This window comes from Somniosus microcephalus, chromosome 9, assembly GCF_052327205.1.
Source record: "Somniosus microcephalus isolate GS21.2 chromosome 9, FLI_Smic_1.0, whole genome shotgun sequence".
Classification (NCBI taxonomy): Eukaryota; Metazoa; Chordata; class Chondrichthyes; order Squaliformes; family Somniosidae; genus Somniosus; species Somniosus microcephalus.
The window spans coordinates 240,312,976-240,335,330 of record NC_140995.1 but is presented as its reverse complement, the minus strand read 5'-3'; the positions used below and the strand labels follow the sequence as shown (position 1 = coordinate 240,335,330).

The 22,355-nt window shown below is 48.1% G+C and overlaps 1 protein-coding gene across 1 annotated transcript in view; it reads right to left on the bottom strand.

The window, feature by feature from the left end:
- Positions 1–22,355, bottom strand: part of lrrc73 (leucine rich repeat containing 73) — a 223,443-nt gene that overhangs the window by 68,199 nt on the left and 132,889 nt on the right. The window contains exon 3 of the mRNA XM_085998248.1: positions 5,036–5,158. Coding sequence (XP_085854374.1) covers positions 5,036–5,158 — 123 coding nt within the window. The remainder of the gene's footprint in view (positions 1–5,035; positions 5,159–22,355) is intronic.

Genomic DNA, 22,355 nt, shown 5'->3' with positions numbered 1-22,355 from the left:
GTCCAGCAGAAGAGTGTGCAATCCAGCAGAGGAGTGTGCAGTCCAGGCTGAGTGCGCAGTCCAGGCTGACTGCCCGGTCCAGCAGAACAGTGCGCAGTCCAGTAGAAGAGTGCCCGGTCCAGTAGAAGAGTGCGCAGTACAGGCTGAGTGCCCGGTCCAGTAGAAGAGTGCCCCGTCCAGTAGAAGAGTGAGCGGTCCAGTAGAAGAGTGCCCAGTCCAGAAGAAGAGTGCACAGTCCAGTAGAAGAGTGAGCGGTCCAGCAGAAGAGTGCCCGGTCCAGTAGGAGAGTGCGCAGTGCAGTAGAAGAGTGTGCGGTCCAGCAGAAGAGTGCGCAGTCCAGTAGAAGAGTGCGCAGTCCAGCAGAAGAGTGCCCGGTCCAGCAGAAGCATGCGTAGACCAGGCGGAGTGCCCGGTCCAGCAGAAGAGTGCGCAGTCCAGCAGAAGAGTGCGCAGTCCAGTAGAAGAAAGCCCGGTCCAGTAGAAGAGTGTGCAGTCCAGCAGAAGAGTGCCAGGTCCAGCAGAAGAGTGCTCATCCAGTAGAAGAGTGCCCGGTCCAGTAGAAGAGTGCACAGTCCAGTAGAAGAGTGCCCAGTCCAATAGAAGAGTGCCCAGTCCAGCAGAAGAGTGCACAGTCCAGCAGAAGAGTGTGCAATCCAGCAGAAGAGCGCGCAGTCCAGTAGAAGAGTGCACAGTCCAGTAGAAGAGTGCCCGGTCCAGTAGAAGAGTGTGCAGTCCAGCAGAAGAGTGCCCATCCAGTAGAAGAGTGCCTGGTCCAGTAGAAGAGTGCACAGTCCAGTAGAAGAGTGCCCAGTCCAATAGAAGAGTGCCCAGTCCAGCAGAAGAGTGCGCAGTCCAGCAGAAGAGTGTGCAATCCAGCAGAGGAGTGTGCAGTCCAGGCTGAGTGCGCAGTCCAGGCTGACTGCCCGGTCCAGCAGAAGAGTGCGCAGTCCAGTAGAAGAGTGCCCGGTCCAGTAGAAGAGTGCGCAGTACAGGCTGAGTGCCCGGTCCAGTAGAAGAGTGCCCCGTCCAGTAGAAGAGTGAGCGGTCCAGTAGAAGAGTGCCCAGTCCAGAAGAAGAGTGCACAGTCCAGTAGAAGTGTGAGCGGTCCAGCAGAAGAGTGCCCAGTCCAGTAGGAGAGTGCGCAGTGCAGTAGAAGAGTGTGCGGTCCAGCAGAAGAGTGCGCAGTCCAGTAGAAGAGTGCCCGGTCCAGCAGAAGAGTGCGCAGTCCAGTAGAAGAGTGAGCGGTCCAGTAGAAGAGTGAGCGGTCCAGTAGAAGAGTGCGCATTCCAGTAGAAGAGTGCGTGGTCCAGCAGAAGAGTGCGCAGTCCAGTAGAAGAGTGCCCGGTCCAGCAGAAGAGTACGCAGTCCAGTAGAAGAGTGAGCGGTCCAGTAGAAGAGTGAGCGGTCCAGTAGAAGAGTGCACAGTCCAGTAGAAGAGTGCCCGGTCCAGCAGAAGATTGCGCAGTCCAGCAGAAGAGTGCCCGGTCCAGCAGAAGGGTGCCCGGTCCAGTAGAAGAGTGTGCTGTCCAGTAGAAGAGTGCCCGGTCCAGCAGATGAGTGCCCAGTCAAGTAGAAGAGTGCGCAGTCCAGTAGAAAAGTGCGCAGTCCAGTAGAAGAGTGTGCAGTCGAGCAGAAGAGTGTGCATTCCAGCAGAAGAGTGCACAGTCCAGTAGAAGAGTGCCCAGTCCAGCAGAAGAGTGTGCAGTCCAGTAGAAGAGTGCCCGGTCCAGCAGAAGAGTGCCAGGTCCAGGCTGCGTGCCCGGTCCAGCAGAAGAGTGCACAGTCTAGGCTGAGTGCCCGGACCAGCAGAAGAGTGCACAGTCCAGTAGAAGAGTGCCCGGTCCAGTAGAAGAGTGCCAGGTCCAGGCTGAGTACCCAGTCCAGCAGAAGAGTGCACAGTCCAGGCTGAGTGCCCGGACCAGCAGAAGAGTGCACAGTCCAGTAGAAGAGAGCGCAGTCCAGGCTGAGTGGCCGGTACAGGCTGAGTGTACAGTCCAGGCTGAGTGCCCGGTCCAGGCTGAGTGCCTGGACCAGCAGAAGAGTGTGCAGTCCAGTAGAAGAGTGCCCGGTCCAGCAGAAGAGTGTGCAGTCCAGGAGAAGAGTGCTCGGTCCAGCAGAAGATTGCCAGGTCCAGGCTGAGTACCCGGTCTAGCAGAAGAGTGCACAGTCCAGGCTGAGTGCCCGGACCAGTAGAAGAGTGCACAGTCCAGGCTGGTGCACAGTCCAGGCTGAGTGCCCGGTCCAGGCTGAGTGCCCGGACCAGCAGAACAGTGCACAGTCCAGGCTGAGTGCCCAGTCCAGCAGAAGAGTGGCCGGTCCAGCAGAAGAGTGCCCGGTCCCGCTCCCCACCCCCTCATTAAAAGAAATACTTGCTTGATAAGAACATAAGAACATAAGAAGTAGGAGCAGGAGTAGGCCATACGGCCCCTTGGGCCTGCTCCGCCATTCAATAGGATCATGGCTGATCCGAACCTAGACTCATGTCCACTTCCCTTCCCTCTCCCCATAACCCCTAATTCCCTTATCTGCTAGGAAACTGTCTATCTCTGTTTTAAATCTATTTAATGTTGCAGCTTCCACAGCTCTCTGGGGTAGCAAATTCCATAGATTTATTACCCTCTGAGTAAAGAAGTTTCTCCTCATCTCAGTTTTGAAAGGGCAGCCCCTTATTCTAAGATTATGCCCCCTAGTTCTAGTCTCATCCATCAGTGGAAACATCCTCACCACATCCACCCGATCAATCCCCCTCACAATCTTATATGTTTCGATAAGATCGCCTCTCATTCTTCTGAACTCTAATGAGTAGAGGCCCAACCTACTCAACCTTTCCTAATACGTCAACCCCCTCATCTCTGGAATCAACCGAGTGAACCTTCTCTGAACCGCCTCGAGAGCAAGTATATCTTTTCTTAAATATGGAAACCAAAACTGCATGCAGTATTCCAGGTGTGGCCTCACGAATACCCTGTATACCTGCAGCAAGACTTCCCTGTTTTTATACTCCATCCCCCTTGCAATAAAAGCCAAGATTCCATTGGCCTTCCTGATCACCTGCTGCACCTGCATACTAACTTTTTGTGTTTCATGCACCAGGACCCCCCGATCCCTTTGTACTGTAGCACTTTGCAGTTTCTCTGCATTTATATAATAACTTGCTCTTTGATTTTTTCTGCCAAAGCCTGTCTATGTCCTTTTGCAGGTTTTTTATGTCCTCCTCACTCACTGCTTTCCCTCCCATCTTCGTATCGTCGGCAAACTTGGATATGTTGCACTCGGTCCCTTCCTCCAAATCATTAATATAGATTGTAAAGAGTTGGGGTCCCAGCACTGACCCCTGCGGAACACCACTAGTTACTGATTGCCAGCCCGAGAACGAACCATTTATCCCAACTCTTTGTTTTCTGTTAGATAGCCAATCTTCCACCCATGCCAGTATATTACCCCCAATCCCGTGATTTTTTATCTTGATCAGTAATCTTTTGTGTGGCACCTTGTCAAATGCCTTTCGGAAGTCCAAATACACTACATTCACTGGTTCCCCTTTATCCACCCTGTATGTTACGTCCTCAAAGAATTCGAGCAAATTTGTCAAACATGACTTCCCCTTTATAAAACCATGCTGACTCTGTCCTATTAAATTATGTTTATCCAAATGCTCTGTTACTGTTTCCTTAATAATGGACTCCAACATTTTACCAATCACAGATGTTAGGCTAACTGGTCTATCGTTTCCAGCTTTTTGTCTACTTCCCTTCTTAAATAAGGGTGTTATATTAGCAGTTTTCCAATCTGCCGGGATCTTTCCTGAGTCCAGGGAGTTTTGGAAAATAATCACCAATGCATCCACAATCCCTACCGCTACTTCTCTCAAGACCCTAGGATGTAGGCCATCAGGTCCGGGAGATTTATCCGCCTTAAGTCCCATTATTTTACCGAGTACCACCTCCTTAGTGATTTTAATTGTGTTTAGCTCCTGCCCCCCCCCATTGCCCCCTGTTTGTCCAGTGTTGGGATATTTTTAGTGCCCTCTACTGTAAAGACTGATACAAAATATTTGTTCAGCGTCTTTGCCATCTCCATGTTCCCCACCACTAGTTTCCCGGTCTCATCCTCTAAGGGACCAACGTTCACTTTAGCCACCCTTTTTCTTTTTATATAGCTGTAGAAACTCTTGCTATCTGTTTTTATATTTTTTGCTAGTTTACTTTCATAATCTATCTTCCCTTTCTTAATTAATCTTTTAGTTATTCTTTGCTGGCTTTTAAATGCTTCCCAATCTTCTATCCTCCCACTAGATTTGGCTACTTTATATGCCCTTGTTTTCAGTCGGATACTATCCTTTATTACTTTACTAAGCCACGGATGGCTGTCTTTTCTTTTACTCCCCTTTTTCCTCAGTGGAATATATTTTTTTTGAAAGATGTGAAATATCTCCTTGAATGTAGACCACTGCTCTTGTACCGTCTTACACTTTAATCTGTTTTCCCAGTCCACTTTAGTCAATTCTACTCTCATACCTTCATAGTCTCCTTTATTTAAGCTCAGTACGCTGGTTTGAGATCCAACTCTCTCACCCTCAAACTGAATTTGGAATTCAACCATATTATGGTCACTCCTACAGCCCGCTTTATAAAGACCACTTTAAATATCAGAGGAAAAGAAAGTCCTCTAAAATCGTTGGGAGTGAAGGACAGAAATGTAGCCTGGGCCCCTTGGTCAGTCCCACCTCTGAAAATTGTCCCGCTGAGGACATAGAAACTTAGGGAGTCCCCTTCCCTGGGCTCCGCCTCCTTTGCGAACTATTCACAGAAAGGCCAGGATGGCCTCCAGCACAGTTCGGCTGGAATCCCACCGAAGTTACGGCGGGAGTAAGATGGAACGGCCACGGAATTTCCAGGCTCCTGTCTATAAGAATTGGTCCTGCACATGAACAATTGACGAACCTAAATCAGCAGGGAAACGTAATTAATTTCAAAGGGTGGTTCTCAAAGTTGACTCAAAACGTCCATAGTCACCTGTGATCAGATATTCTCACCTAAAGGATTATAATCCAAGTTAAGGACACGGAGTTGAGAACTGTGTGCAACTGCAATCGCCAGACGTGCCCATCCCTTCATTGTGATAGCAGGGTTAGCGCTCAGCGTCAGCTCTTTCAGACCTGAGGGAAAACAGAATCAGTGTCAGAAGATGTGATGGCACCATGCAAGTCACTGTATGTGAAGAACAAACACAAAGTCGATACGAATTACATACAAAAACAAAGGCCCATCAAGCCTGTCTTCTACTATCATGGTGCGACCTCTACATATCACCAAAACCATCCGCCCTCATCCCCAGCCATGAGCCAAGCAATCTCCTGGGAGAGGCAAAACAACTGAGAAAATCCTGGAAGTGGCAATGGGCCGTGGGGGAGCTGGCAGTTGATTCCCTGTCCAATTTCCCACTCCCACTTTTTGGAGTTATGCCAGGAAACCACAATAATGACAGAGGAAATCTACACTTGCATTTTTAATATCCATTATTATTTACTGACCCTGCACATATCATTTATTCATGGGTTTTGCTAGTCATTTTATTTTGCTTCCTGCTGGTTGGGCACAGTCTGGCTAAATGGAATATATGAACCGCCCGAGCTTAGACTCTCACCATCTATGGCTCATAGTTAAGTAAATAGACCAATTGTGAATTCCTTTTCTTTTCTGAAATAGTTAATTACTACTATTGCTAAATTTCCATCCGTAAGCTCAACAGCGACCATGGGGCTGAAAGAATTCACTCCGTTGTTGTCGGTTCTGAACTAACCTGGCAGCTCACTCATCTGAATCCCTTTCTGTGACAAGCCACTGTTTGACATTGTCTAACCAGCACTTTCTAGGCCTTCCTCGGCTACCTGTTCCATGTACCTCTGTATACAGGGCCATTCCATTCTTGAAACATGCCCAAACCATTGCAGTCGTCTTTCTTGGATCTTATAGGAGTAGAAAAGAGGAATAAAGTGCATAAAAGAGTGAGTTTGTTGGATAGTACTGGAGAAGAAAGTATTAGAGGCAGTAGTAGTACCATATTAGATAGGAGCAGAATAAGAAAGACTACGAAAAATTCAAAAATGGATTTAGAATGCATGTACGTAAACGCACAAAGTGTGGTGAATAAGGTTGGTGAACTACAAGCACAATTAGCTGTGTGGTAATATGATGTTGTGGCAATAACGGAAATGAGGCTTAAAAACAGTGAAGAGTGGGCACTTAATATTCAAGGGTACAAGGTGTTCAGAAAAGATAGGGAAGGAAAAAATGGAGGTGGGGTGGCAGTGCTGATTAAGGAAAATATTGTATTGTTGGAAAGGGAGGATGTTCTTGAGGGGACAAGGACAGAATCCATTTGGTTAGAGTTGAGGAGCAAAAAGGGTATGATCATGCTATTGGGGGTATTCTATAGGTCTCCAAATAGTGAGATGGATGTAGTGTATGTAACCTGTACTACCTTAAGAGGATACCTTAAGGTGATGGACTACTTTTTAACGGCTCCTGTACATTGTAGTACCGGTGGTGACCACACCGGTATATAAACCCTGCGGAGCAAAGTGTACCTCAGTTCCGCCCTGACCCTCAATCACTAAAGACCTGTTTACTTACTTCTGTAGTCTGTGTCCTGTTATTCAGTATAACTGCATTTGTAAACACAGACTCAACAGTGGCGATGAGTCTGATCGTACCTAGCGGCAGTTTTGCATCCAAGGAAGCTTCGTCCTCAGAAACGGGCGTCGAAAAAGGGCATCCGCCCTCAACATCCTGCTGAGCACTGCATCGCACGGGAGGCCATCGGGAACCCGGGTTGGTTTTCTGGCCACGAAGTCCAACATCAGCAACAGGCAGTGATCATCCCTTCTACGACAGCGGCGGGTAAGCCCGATCGAGCGGCACGGGGGGGAAGTCGGCCGAGTTGTCAGTGGGAGAAGGGGAGGGAAAACGAAGAAAAGGGTGGAGAACACGACCGCAGCCGGTGTCAGGGGCCGGACTGCAATCGGGGCAGAGATGCGCAGCAGCCAGAAAAGCGTTTTATGGCCACAAGGACCGTGGGAGCGGCGGGGAAACAAGAGCAGCAGCGCAAGGAAAATAAAGGCAGGAAGGACTGCTGGGAGGCGTGGACAGCAACAGCGCGGGAATCGCCATCTTGAGTCGGCGGGGGAAGAAGACAAGTGCGGGAAAAGCCGCCAAGCGCGGGAAAAGCCGCCATCTTAAATTTAAAAAAAAAAAGAAAAAAGTCACCATATTAAATAATATCCAAAGGGAAAGGAGAAACTCAGCAAGGATGCCAAAAACGGGTAACATCACTGCTTTTGATAACGATGTGGAAGATTGGGCCACTTATGTGGAACGCATCGAAGTTTACTGTACAACGAATGATGTACCGGATGATAAGAAAGCACTAACCCTATTAAACTCGATGGGTGCGAAGACGTATGGGTTATTAAGGAACCTGGTAACCCCAGACAAACCGGTAGGGAAGAGTTTCGCGGATATTGTTACTATCCTGCAAGAGCATTTAAACCCCACGCCGCTGCTGATAGCGGAACAATTTAAATTCTACACAAGAATTCAACTTAAAGAAGAAAGCAACGCTGAATTCCTAACAGAACTGCGCAAGTTATCAAAGTACTGCCAGTTCGGAACAGGACTAGCAGACGCACTGAGAGATAAGTTTGTGTGTGGGCTCCTAAGGGAAGGAACCCAGAAGCGACTGCTAGAGGAAAAGGATCTAACGCTGGACAAAGCTTTCAGCATTGCAGCATCCCACGAGGCAGCAGCACGGGGCGCTGCAGAGATACAGCAAAGGCCACTGGAATTCAGCACCAATGAAATGGCATTGGACGCAGTAAAGTGCTATCGTTGCGGAAGGACAACGCATGACCAGAACCAGTGCTGGTTCAAAGACAAAGAATGCAGGCAATGTGGCAAACTTGGTCACATAGCGAGAGTATGCCGGTCAGGAAAGAAGACCAGCAGCAAAAAGTCACCGCAGGAGAAGTACAAAAAAGTACACAAGGTGACAGAGAACAGTTCGGATGAACAGAAGACGGATTCAGACTCCAGCAGTAAGGAACTGGGTTGTCTGAAAATACATAATGTGGGTAACACAGCAGACCACCAAACTATCTGGGTCATGCTCCGGATAGCAGGAGTTCAAGCGAAGATGCAATTGGACACAGGGTCGGCATTAACGGTCATGAATAAGCAAGATTACAAAAGGTTATTCTCGCACATTCCCCTGAGGGATACGGAGATTGTATTGAAAACATACACGGGGCAAATAGTATACCCCAAAGGAAAGATAAAAGTAAATGTGGTCTAGAAAGTCAGAAAATGGACTTGTATGTGTTACCTGATGGAGGTCCGCCACTACTGGGACGGGAATGGATCCGGAGAATAAATTTGGACTGGCATTCCATACAAGCACTGACTGTGGATGCCTGTAAGGAGGACGACGTCAAACCTAAACGACTGTCCAAAATCTTAGACGATGCTAAGGAGGTGTTCCAACAGGGACTTGGAACACTGAAAGGAATTACGGCAACCATCAAGGTTGAAGAACATGCAAACCCAAAATTTTTCAAAGCCAGACCGGTGCCTTATGCGATACGGCCTGCTGTGGAAGCAGAGCTGGAAGGGCTAGAACATTCAGGGGTACTGTCCAAGGTGGACTGGAGCAAATAGGCTACACCCATTGTTCCTGTCATGAAGCGTTCGTTGAGCAACAAGCCGGGGGAACCTGGGAAGGTTCGCATCTGTGGCGATTTCAAGATCACTGTTAATCCAGTTCTTCACACGGTGCAATATCCGCTTCCGCGGATTGAAGATATCTTCGCTTCGCTGTCTGGCGGGAAGCACTTCACCAAGAGAGACCTGGCGCAGGCGTACCTACAGATGGAAGTTGATGAAGCGTCACAACAGTATCTCACGATCAACACACATAAGGGCTTATATCGGTATAATAGGCTGGTTTTTGGAGTGGCATCGGCTCCAGCGATTTGGCAAAGGGCCATGGAGCAGGTATTGCAGGGAATCCCAGGCACACAATGCTACCTGGATGACATCCTGATTACAGGAGATAACGATAATGATCACCTCGTGAATTTGGAGCGGGTGCTCATCAGATTGAAAGAATATGGGCTAAGAGCTAATCGCCTGAAATGCGAGTTCTTTCAAAAGCGAATCTCGTACTGCGGCCACGTCATTGACCAGGAGGGGCTCCATAAGTCACCTGACAAGATCGAAGCTGTTGTCAAAGCTCCAGCACCGGAAATGTATCCCAGTTGAGGTCGTTCCTCGGGTTGGTTAACTATTACCACAAGTTTCTTCCAAATTTATCCACGGTGTTACACCCGCTAAACACTCTTTTGCAAACGGGAATACCATGGAAGTGGAGCGATGATTGTAAGCGGGCTTTTCAAAAGAGCAAGACACTGATCACCTCTAAGGAAGTGTTGGCTCACTTTAACCCAACGCTGCCTATTCGCTTAGCTTGTGATGCTTCTCCATATGGTATCAGGGCAGTGCTCTCACATAAGTTTCCAGATGGCTCGGAAAGGCCAGTCGCTTTCGCATCCAGATCATTGACCTCCACTGAGCGCAACTATGCTCAGATAGATAGGGAGGCTTTCAGCCTCATGTGGGGAGTCAAGAAATTTAACCATTACCTGCAAGGCCAAAAGTTTACGCTGCTGACACATCACCAGCCGTTGGTTTCCATTTTCAACCCTAAGAAGGGTGTTCCGGTAATGACGGCGCAGAGGCTTCAGAGATGGTCCCTTTTCCTAGGGGCACATCAATATGATATTGAATTCAAAGGTACAAACCAACATGGAAATGCTGATGGGCTGTCGCACCTGCCATTACCTACAGTGGAAGAGGCACCGGCAGTTGACCCTGTCGAGATATTTCACTCGACCATCATCGAATGCTTACCAGTCACCAATGCGGGTATTGAGAGAGAGACCCGAAATGACCCGACACTGTCTCGGGTCTACGACTTGACAGTGAAGGGATGGCCAGCACATGGTAAACCACTGTTACCAGCATTCTCAGCCAGACGAGAACAGCTGTCCGTATGTCACGGAACATTGATGTATGGAACAAGGGTGATTATTCCTCCTAAATTAAGGGAGAGAGTTCTAAAAGAATTGCACGAAGGTCATCTGGGGGGAGTCAAGATGAAAAGCCTTGCTAGGGCTTATGTGTGGTGGCCAGGTATCGACAAACAAATAGAGGATCTGACTAAAAGCTGCTCAGGGTGCCAAAAAGTTCAGAACGCACCTCCAATTGCACCGCTGCATCCGTGGGAATGGCCTTCAGCCCCATGGCAACGTGTGCATATCGACTTTGCAGGTCCATTCATGGATTCCATGTTTTTGATAGCAGTAGACGCACATTCTAAATGGCCAGGAGTGATTAAGATGTCGACCACTACCTCTGAGAAGACGATTGCAGTTCTAAGAGCCATATTTGCAAGGAATGGATTGCCGGAGCAAATATGTTCAGACAACGGACCACAGTTCGTGTCAGAAGAATTCCAGAAATTCATGAAAAAGAATGGGGTGAAACACTATACATCTGCCCCATATCATCCGGCTACAAATGGGTTGGCCGAGAGATTTGTACAGACGTTCAAAAAGGCGATAAAGGCCATGAGTGAAGATCATATTCCACTACAACACAAGGTGGACAATTTCCTAATGGCGTATCGAAACGCCACGCATGCAGTGACAAATCAAAGCCCTGCCATAATGTTCTATAACAGAAGGTTGCGGTCCCGGTTGGATTTGTTAAAACCAAATGTGCGACGGGAAGTCGAAAACAAGCAATTCCAGCATGTAAATAAAAAGGCCACTCGTAGTTTTGAAATAGGATAACCAGTGTTGGCCAGGGACTATAGGGATGATAAATGGCAACCTGGGACAATTCGTGCATGACAGGGACCCTTGATGTACACGGTAGACGTTGGAGAGAACGTAATACGACGTCATGCTGACCAACTTGTGGAATCGAGAACAAGGGTCGACCCCATGTCTACGGCAGAGACACCAGTTGAAGAACTTATTGAGCCTATAGCATCTATCTCAGACTCGAACGTATTGGATGATGTTGAATCCATAGGAGATCAAGTGGATGAGTCACCCCAGCAACGGGAACCAGAGATCCCTGAAAGGCGTTATCTGGGCCGGATCAGGAGGCCTCCTCAGAGACTGAATCTTTGAACAGTTCTTGTGTGTAAATTGTATATATGTTATCCATGTAGTGTATTAATTGGGGGTGTCCACTGTTAAGCTAAAAGGGGAGGAATTGTAGTGTATGTAACCTGTACTACCTTAAGAGGATACCTTAAGGTGATGGACTTCTTTTTAACGGCTCCTGTACATTGTAGTACCGGTGGTGACCACACCGGTATATAAACCCTGCGGAGCAAAGTGTACCTCAGTTCCGCCCTGACCCTCAATCACTAAAGACCTGTTTACTTACTTCTGTAGTCTGTGTCCTGTTATTCAGTATAACTGCATTTGTAAACACAGACTCAACAATGGAGGTAGAGGAGCAAAGCTGCAGGGAAATCGCAGAGATATGCAAGAGCTATAGAGTGAGGGACTTTAATTACCCAAATATCGATTGGGTTAATAGAGTCATATAGAGTTATACAGCACAGAAAGAGGCCCTTCGGCCCACCGCGTCCGCACCGGCCATCAAACCCTGTCTATTCTAAACCCATTTTCCAGCACTTGGTCCGTAGCCTTGTATGCGATGGCGTTTCAAGTGCTCATCTAAATACTTCTTGAATGTTGTGAGGGTTCCTGCCTCTACCACCCTTTCAGGCAGTGAGTTCCAGATTCCAACCACCCTCTGGGTGAAAAAGTTTTTCCTCAAATCCCCTCTAAGCCTCCTGCCCCTTACCTTGAAACTATGCCCCCTGGTTATTGACCGCTCTACTAAGGGGAAAAGTTCCTTTCTATCTACCCTATCTATGCCCCTCATAATTTTGTACACCTCAATCCGGTCCCCCCTCAGCCTTCTCTGCTCTAAGGAAAACAACCCCAGCCTGTCCAGTCTCTCTTCATAGCTGAAGCGCTCCAGCCCAGGTAACATACTGGTGAATCTCCTCTGCACCCTCCCCAATGCAATCCCATCCCTCCTATAGTGTGGCGACCAGAACTGCACACAGTATTCCAGCTGTGGCCTAACTAGCGTTTTGTACAGCTCCATCATAACCTTCCTGCTCTTATATTCTATGCCTCAGCTAATGAAGGCAAGTATCCCATATGCCTTTTTAACCACCTTATCTACCATTCCTGCTGCCTTCAGGGATCTATGTACATGCACATCAATGTCCCTCTGATCCTCTGTCCTTCCTAGGGTCCTACCATACATTGTGTATTCCTTTGCCTTGTTAGTCCTCCCAAAATGCAGCAACTCACATTTTTCAGGGTTAAATTCCATTTGCCACTGTTCTGCCCATCTGACCAAACTGTCTATATCGTCCTGTAGCCTGAGGCTTCCCTCCTCGCTATTTACCATTCCACCAGTTTTCGTGTCCTCTGCGAACTTACTGATCATACCTCCTACATTCATATCTAAATCATTAATGTGCACTACAAACAGCAAAGGACCCAGCACCAATCCCTGTGGTACACCACTGGACACAGGCTTCCAGTCACAAAAACTAGGGTAAAGGGAAAGGAGGGGGAGTGTGATATCCAAGTGGTAAGGTCCGAAACTGAGAGAAGCAAGATATTAGGAACAAAACCCAACTGTTTATTACACGGTGTAGCAGAGAAACCTCTCTTACAGGCTGCAAGCAAAACACACAATTCTAACTGCATGATGGCAAGATGGAGGATTCACCTCTGAGTCATACCCATAATGCAATGCTACATTACCGTATAAACTGGTGTACCAGGACCTTGAATACATGACCCATTACCGTAAAAACTGGTGAATGTGTTCCCTTAATATTTGGCTCCATCTGGTGGATAACTTAAACATTACATCCCAGATTACTATATCCCTCCCCTCTTAAGTTAAACATTAATTTCTTAACAACATTCTTAAAAAGTCCCATAAGGAAACTCCTTTAACGATAGTCCATACTGACGAATCTAGCAGGTCGTTATCAATCTCTCTGGCGGCTTGTGAGTCCTTGGTGAACGTCTTACACTCAAGCCCCTGCTTGGTTGTGGTAGAGCCACCTGCTGCTCCTGAGCAGTACTCAGAGTATCTGACTCTGCTATGATGGTTTCCTCTTGACGAAGGGGTCCAGGTGGAACTGGCTCTGTTCGTGGTGGTGGTACCACCGATGCATTTGGATAACTGGGGGCCAACTTGTCCTCCGACATCTCCTCTGGAACCTCCAGTTCGATTTCCCCTTGTCTGGTCAGTATCTGATCTACATGTCTGCGTACTACCTGACCAGTTCCCACCATGACCGTATATGATACTGGACCGGTCATTGAGTCTATGACGCCAGGAATCCATTTTGGACCATAACTGAAATTCCTGGTAAGGACCGCATCTCCTTCTCCAAAACTGCGGCTCTTTGTCCTTCTGTCATGGTTCTCCTTTTGTTTGATTTGTCGGCTTTCCACCTTCCTTTTTAGATCTGGGTGAACCAGGTCAAGAGTGGAGCGTAGGCGACGTCCTAACAACAGCTCAGCAGGAGAGAGTCCTGTGGTAGATTGAGGTGTTATTCTGTAGCTGAACAGAACTCGTGACACCTTGGTTGCCAAACTCCCTTCCGCACTTTTTTTCATCATCTCCTTAAATGTTTGTACGGCTCTCTCCGCAAGTCCATTTGAAGACGGATGATATGGAGCTGAAGTCACATGCACTATGCCATTGTTTCTCATGAACTCTTTTGTTTCTGTACTCACAAAACACGTGGCATTGTAACTTACTACGATCTCTGGTAGCCCTTGATTACTAAAACTCCTATGCAGGCAGTCTATAGTAACAGTAGATGAAGCAGAATTTACAGGATAAACATCCATCCATTTGGAATGGGCATCAATGATTATGAGGAACATCTTTCCCATGAATGGACCCGCATAATCTACATGTAATCTTCTCCATGGTTTATCCGGCCACTCCCAAGGGTGGAGAGGAGCCGCTGCTGGTGCCTTCGTGTGTACTTGACAAGTGCTGCATGTCTTGACTAGATTTTCTATCTCCTCATCTAGCTTTGGCCACCACAAGTAACTCCTTGCCAAGGCTTTCATATGTGAAACTCCAGGATGACACTGATGTAGTTGCCCTAGGATAGACTGTCGTGCTGGCTGTGGAATAATCACTCGTGCTCCCCACAACACGCAACCATCCTGCACAGTCAGCTCTGTCTTCCTGACACTGTAAGGTGTGAAATCAGTCCCTTCCGGCTGCTGTGGTCAACCCCTCATCACATATTCCCGGACTCTAGACAGTACTGGATCTTTACCGGTCCATGTCCTTACTTGTTCTGCGGTCACAATTACCGTGTCAGTGTCCTCCAACATCAAAACTCTGTCCTCTGGAGCTGCACGGATAGGTGTACCTGGCAGTGGAAGACGGCTTAAGGCATCTGCATTCCCATGGTACTTGCCCACCTTGTAAACGATGACATACTCATATGCCCTCAACGTCACTGCCCACCTCTGGATCCGGGGTGACACCATCTGTGGTACTGCTTTCATTTCATTAAAAAGAGATAGAAGACGTTTATGATCGGTGCATATGGTGAATTTCCTGCCATATATGTACTTGTGAAACCTCTGTAACCCAAACATTACTGCTAATCCCTCTTTATCTAACTGGGAATAGTTTTTTTCCGCTGGTGTCAGAGTTCGAGACATAAACCCTATCGGTCTTTCTGTTCCATCTTCCAAGCTGTGTGAAAGAACCGTAAGGTGAAGCATCACAAGAGAGAATGATGTCTTTCTCTGCATTGTAGTGAACCAGCACATCCGAGGACAGCATCAGTTTCTTGGACTGTTCAAATGAAACCCTCTGTTCCTCTTCCCACTGCCACTGTGTCCCTTTACCCAGAAGTTTGTGAAGAGGTGCTAACACTGTTGCCAAGTTTGGTAAAAATCTGTTATAATAGTTTAGCAGTCCCAGGTAAGCTTTTAACTCCGTCACATTGGTAGGAGCTGGGGCCTCCTGCAGTGCTTGTATCTTCTCCTTGATTGGATGGAGCCCGGTGGCGTCCACTCTGTGTCCCAGGAACACAGCCTCATTCCCCAGGAAAGTGCACTTACTCCTCTTGAGCCGGAACCCAGCCTTATCCAATCTTTGTAGTACCTCTCTCAGAGTGCTCAAATGCTCCTGGTTGGTTCTTCCCGTCACCAGAATGTCATCCAGATAGATTGAAACATGTGGGATCCCTTGCAGCACACCCTCGATAGTCCTCTGGAAAATAGCTGGACTAGATGAGACACCGAATGGTAAGCGGTTATAGGTAAACAAACCCCTGTGTGTATTTATGGTTACATACTTCTTGGATTCCTCATCTAGTGTAATCTGCAAGTATGCATGACTCATACCCAGCTTTGTGAATTTCTTCCCTCCAGCCAGGTTTGCAAAGAGATCCTCTGTTTTGGGAATAGGATACTGTTCTAGTTTAGACACCCTATTTACTGTCAATTTATAATCTCCACAGAGTCTTACCGAATTGTCTGGTTTTAAAACAGGTACAATGGGAGCTGCCCATTCTGAACATTTCACGGGTTCCAGAATGTTCTCTCTCAAAAGACGGTCAAGCTCAGCCTCTACCTTCGGTTTCATGGCATAAGGCACAGGTCGTTGTTTAAAAAACCTTGGCAGTGCCTTCTTGTCTACATAAATCTTAGCTGGGGGGCCATTAAATGTGCCAAGTTCTTCCTTGAACACGTTCTCATGTTCAATCAACACTTCTTGCAAAGACAATTGTTTGCCTCCCTCTATTTGATTTATTGCTCCCCAATTTAATTTAAGTTCTTGTATCCAGCCCCAACCTAACAAGTTTGGTCCAGAACCCGATACTGCAACTACAGGTAGCTGTTCCACGGTGTCCCTGTGTTGCACAGTTACAGTAGCTGTAGCCAATGTCACCACTCGTTCACCGGTATATGTTTTAAGCTGCATAGAGCAAGACTTTAACTCTGGAACTTTTGCACGGTTCCACAATTTTGAGTACTCCTCCCTGTTCATTATGGTTACGCCGCATCCTGTATCCACCTCAAAGTTGACCTTAGAGTCATTTACTGTCAGTTGCAAAGTGATAGGATCCACTTTTGGAATGTTCTCTACCATACTATGCATTATGAACATGTCGTCTTCTTTCTCAGCTTCTCCGCTGATGTGATGTGCTCCCTGTTTTTTCACTTCTCTTCCTAGATTTTGCTTTCCTCCCCCTTTTGGTTTATATTCCTCCACGATTGCTTTTGCCCTGCATGCACGTTTTATATGTCCTTTTTTCCCACACTTGTGGCACTTTTCCTCCAGAAACCTGCATTCCCTCGCCAGGTGATCGTCATTGCATCTATAACATGCCTTTACATGCTCACGTTGTGGTTTCTGACGCATATTTAACTTGTACACAACAACCTGACCTGCAACTTGTTTTGTAGTAGCCCAGTCGGAACCTTGTATTTCTTTTACATCTCGGTCCGCTGTCTCTATGGCTTGAGCAAGTTCCAATGCTTTTTCATACGTAAGCCCAGTCTCGGACAATAATCTCCTCTGCATTCGATCATCCATTATCCCGCAAACCAGCCTATCTCTCAGCATGTCTTTCAGGTTGTTGCCGTAATTGCAATCGTGTGCCAATTTTCGCAACACCGCTACATAATCCAATACAGTCTCTCCCGGTTTTCTGTTCCATTAATTAAATTTGAAATGCTGTACAATCTCACTCGGTCTGGGATTGAAATGGTCCTTCAGCAAGGCCACTAATTTAGCAAATGATCTGTCTCCAGGCTTTTCAGGACTGCATAAGTTTCTCATTAAACTATACGTCTGACTTCCCACGGAAGTGAGCAAAATAGCTCTCCTTTTTCCGACATCATCTATATCATTTGCTTCAAAGAAATGCATCAGCAACTCGCAGTACTCATCCCAGGTCTGCATCTGAACATCAAAAGCAGAGATCTTTCCTACCGTAGCAGCCATGATCCTCTATTCCGTGCTCTTTTTCTTTTTTTTCTTTGTCACGATGTGATCTGTTGATCCTCATCGCCAATATGTGATATCCGAGTGGTAAGGTCCGAAACTGAGAGAAGCGAGATATTAGGAACAAAACCCAACTGTTTATTACACGGTGTAGCAGAGAAACCTCTCTTACAGGCTGCAAGCAATACACACAATTCTAACTGCACGATGGCAAGATGGAGGATTCACCTCTGAGTCATACCCATAATGCAATGCCACATTACCGTATAAACTGGTGTACCAGGACCTTGAATACATGACCCATTACCTTAAAAACTGGTGAATGTGATCCCTTAATATTTGGCTCCATCTGGTGGATAACTTAAACATTACATCCCAGATTACTATAGGGAGGAATCTCTGAAATGTGTTCAGGAGAATTTCCCTGACCAGTATGTTCTTGGCCCAACTAGGAAGGAGGCATTGCTGGATCTGGTGCTGGGGAATGAGGTGGTCCAGGTCGACCAAGTGTCTGTTGGAGAACACTTGGGTATGAGTGATCATCGTATCATAAGTTTTAGATTAGCAATGGAGAGGAGCAAGGAACAATCTAGAGTGGAACTTCTAAACTGGAATAGGGTTAACTTCAATGGGATGCAAAAGGATCTAGCCAGGGTAAAATGGAACCAAAGACTGACAGGAAAAACTGTAACGGAACAATGGGTGATTTTTAAGGTGGAAATGTTCCAAGTACAGGCTATGTACATTCCAACAAGAGGGAAGGGTAAGGGAACCAAAGCAAGGGCTCCTTGGATGACGAGAGAGATAGAGAAGATGATGAAACAAAAAAAGAGAGTGTATGATGCATGTCAGGTGAATTCTTCAAGGGAGAACCAGACCAAATACAATAAGTTGAGAGGGGAAGTGAAGATGAAAATAAGATTGGCAAAGAATGAATATGAGAGTAGAATGGCGGTTAACATAAAAGGGAACCCAAAAATCTTCTACCGGCATGAAAACAGTAAGCTGGTAGTAAGAGGTGGGGTGGGGTCTATTAGAGACAAAGAAGGTGATATATGCTTAGAGGCGCAGGGCAAGGCTAGAATACTCAATGAGTACTTTGTATCGGTGTTTACTAAGGAGGTGGATTCTGACAAAATATCAGTAGAAGTGGAAAAGGTAGAAGCAATGGAAGGGGTGAAAATTGATAGAGAGGATATACTAAAAAGGCTGGGTATGCTTAGAGTGGACAAGTTGCCTGGTCCAGATGGCTTGCATCCCAGGTTGCTAAGGGAATTGGGGGAGGAGATAGCGGAAGGGCTTGCCATATTTTTTCCAATCTTCCCTAGATGCGAGGGAGGTGCCTGAGGATTGGAAAGTGGCAAATGTGACACCATTGTTCAAGAAAGGGTGTAAGGACAATCCAAGTAACTACAGACTGGTCAGTTTAGCATAAGTGGTGGGTGAAGTTTTAGAAACAGGGGCGATACCGAATTTCTCCCCCATGACTCTATGGGGGAGAAATTCAGTATCGACCCGTTTGGGGCGCAATTATCGGCCGGGCGCAAAGTTTAGCGCCTGCCGCTAATTATCGCCTCCGACTGAAAACTTGGCTTCTATCGCCCCTGGAGGTGATTGGAGCGCTAAATCAGGTGCTACACACCTCTCTTAAGCCGCTAACGCCGAGGAGCGAGGCGCTACCTCGGAGCACTGGCAAAGCTCATGTGATGTCAGTCAGCAATGCAACACAGACACAATGGTGCCGGCAAGTTCATAAAGTTGAGGGTTGTTCTTGCTCTCCATCCATACCCTGCTCATTGCAGCCTTGAATCTCGGCCTGGAGAGACCTGTACAGAAGTCTCTCTCTCTCTCAGAATGCGTGGTGCAAAAATGTCTCTGACCAAAAAAAAGGCAGGAAGCGCTCAGCTTTAAATAGCACTCCCCCAGTCCCTTCCCGACTGCAAAATGCTCCCCTCAACCTGTCGTTGCTAGCGGCAAGCGGTAAGGCAGGGGGCACCACCCAATATCAGGCCCAGCGTGCTACCGGGGCATTGCATGATCAACTGACGTCATGATCTGCGGGCACAGGAGATATTGGCGGTAGTGTTTAGCGCAGCTGCAAAATGTCTGGTCAATTTCGCAAAAGGCGCAAAAATCGCTGCACCCGGGCGTTAGTTGCTAACGGGAGGCGCAAAGCAACCAAATTTTTCCCCTATGACTCTAGTCTAAGGAGTCTGTGCCCAATGATAATATCCCATAATTCTGCAACACCTGAGGTTAGTCTAAGGACACTGTGCCCAATGATAATATCCCATAATAGTGCATCACCTGAGGTTAGTCTAAGGACACTGAGCCCAATGATAATATCCCATAATTCTGCAACATCTGAGGTTAGTCTAAGGACACTGAGCCCAATGATAATATCCCATAATTCTGCAACATCTGAGGTTAGTCTAAGGACACTGAGCCCAATGATAATATCCCATAATTCTGCAACATCTGAGGTTAGTCTAAGGACACTGAGCCCAATGATAATATCCCACAATTCTGCAACATGAGGTTAGTCTAAGGACACTGAGCCCAATGATAATATCCCTTAATTCTACACCATCTGAGATTAGTCTAAGGACACTGTGCCCAATGATAATATCCCACAATTCTGCAACATCTGAGGTTAGTCTAAGGACACTGTGCCCAATGATAATATCCCATAATTCTGCAACATCTGAGGTTAGTCTAAGGACACTGTGCCCAATGATAATATCCCATAATTCTGCAACATGAGGTTAGTCTAAGGACACTGAGCCCAATGATAATATCCCTTAATTCTACACCATCTGAGATTAGTCTAAGGACACTGTGCCCAATGATAATATCCCATAATTCTGCAACATGAGGTTAGTCTAAGGACACTGAGCCCAATGATAATATCCCTTAATTCTACACCATCTGAGATTAGTCTAAGGACACTGTGCCCAATGATAATATCCCACAATTCTGCAACATCTGAGGTTAGTCTAAGGACACTGTGCCCAATGATAATACCCCATCATTCTGCACCATCTGAGGTTAGTCTAAGGACACTGTGCCCAATGATAATATCCCATAATTCTACACCATCTGAGATTAGTCGAAGGACACTGAGCCCAATGATAATATCCCATAATTCTGCACCATCTGAGATTAGTCTAAGGACACCGTGCCCAATGATAATATCCCATAATTCTACACCATCTGAGATTAGTCTAAGGACACTGGCCTAGAAATTCATTGACGCCACTTTTGGGGCGCTAAAGTGGGGCGTCCGCTAAAGTTTGCGGCCGCCGCCAAATCGATGCCACTTCTCCGATATTCATTAGCTTCGCCCTACGAGTTCGGGCGAGTGCTAAAACTGCTGCTGGACGCCTCTCTTTGGGCGCTAAGCCGGAGGTGGTGATCGATAGCGCCGAGGCCGGGCGCAGCGCAGGTGCGGCCATCTCGTGATTGACAGCAGACACCCTGGCGCCGGCCAGCTCTTAAGGGGGAAGGGTCGACTGTGTCTGCTGCCACGCCCTGGATAGTGGAGCCCTCCAGCTAGGCCTGAACACTGCTGCTGGACCCAAATAGCGCCTGAAGACATGGAGAAGGACCGTGAACGTGCGCAGCGCTTCTCAGAGCGTGATCTGAGTGTGCTGCTTGCTGCTGTGGAGAAGAGGCGCCATGTTTTGTACCCGGACAATGGCAAGAAGGCGACGGTCCGCGTCTACAGGAGAGCCTGGAGGCATGTCGCCAGCAAGCTGTCAGCCAACAGCGATGTCCCCAGGACCGGTGCCCAATGCCGCAAAAAGTTAAATGACCTCACACGCATTGTCAGGGTGAGTACCCTTTCCAATGACCTCCTCATCCTTGCATGTGCACCTCACATTATGGGCAAAGGGACCTGAAAGCTCTAATGGCCAGCCTTCATCCAGCAGCTATGGGACAGGCATGAACATCAATTGCACATTCTGCACTTAACACACTGGCCAAGCTATTCCACCATGGGAGGCAGTGCACACCAGAACATGGCGACACGCTGGCCAGGCTATTCCACCATGGGAGGCAGTGCACACCAGATCATGGTGACACACTGGCCAGGCTATTCCACATGGGAGGCAGTGCACACCAGATCACGGCGACACACTGTACTTAGAGGCCGTCCTTTCTCTTGCAGGCCAAGCTGGTGAATAATCGCAAGAGCCGGACTGCGACCGGGGGAGGCCGACCCCATATCCAGCCACTCACCGACCTGCAACATCGCGTGGAGCGCCTCATGGGTGGCCGGGTGATTGGGCCCGTTGCATGTGGAGATGCCGACCCTGTTCTGGGCAGCAATGGTAAGGACATCACCTTTTGCACCTCTCTTGTCCCACTTGCGCATCAGATCTACATCCTTTGCCACTGTCCGACCAATGCGCTGAATGCCACCCCTCATGCATCCCGCACTGACGCCCTCTCCTCACTCTAAAGCTACTCTTGTGCCTTCCTGCTTTCAGATGGTCAAGAGGAGGTCCCTCAACTTGCCAGTGACAGACCCTCCGAGGAGGAGCAGGAGGAGGAGCAAGAGGAAGGCGGCCCATCAGGGGAACCCTCAGCCGCGGCCACCCAGGCCAATGTAGGGGACACGTCTTCCCGGGAGGGCAGCGTGGCGGAAGTGTCGAAGGGGAGGGGAGCTCCTGGGATCTGCGTGCTGCAGAAAGGCGGGAGGGGGGTGGAAGCTCGGCGGCCTTCTCCCCAGAGGAGGGATGCGTCGGAGGGGAGTCCAATTGCTGGGCCCAGCGGCCTCCAGCAACGCAGGAAGGGTCGACCAGCTCGGCGGCCTTCTCCCCAGAGGGAGAGTCCGGCCTCCAGTCAGGAGATGCTCTTCGCCGAGGAGATGGAACGCCTCGAAGACTTGTCCGCGGACTCGGAGCGCTGGCACACGGAGCTCATGGCGGCAGTGGCACGGTTGCCTGAGTCCATCGATTCCCTCTCTCGGAGTGTGGCCGAGTTCGGGCCCTCAGAGGCCACCAGTCGGGCGGAATACCGGGCAGATCTGTCAGCGACTGGCCAGGTGATCAGTGGTGCCGTCCAGTCACTGGCTGCTCTGCTGCGGTCAGTGAACAGGTCAACACGGGCACTCACTGCTGCCACACTCGCTGTGTCAGCCAGGCATCGCCAGGGCACCCGGCGCGCTGCAGCAGCACAGCGGTC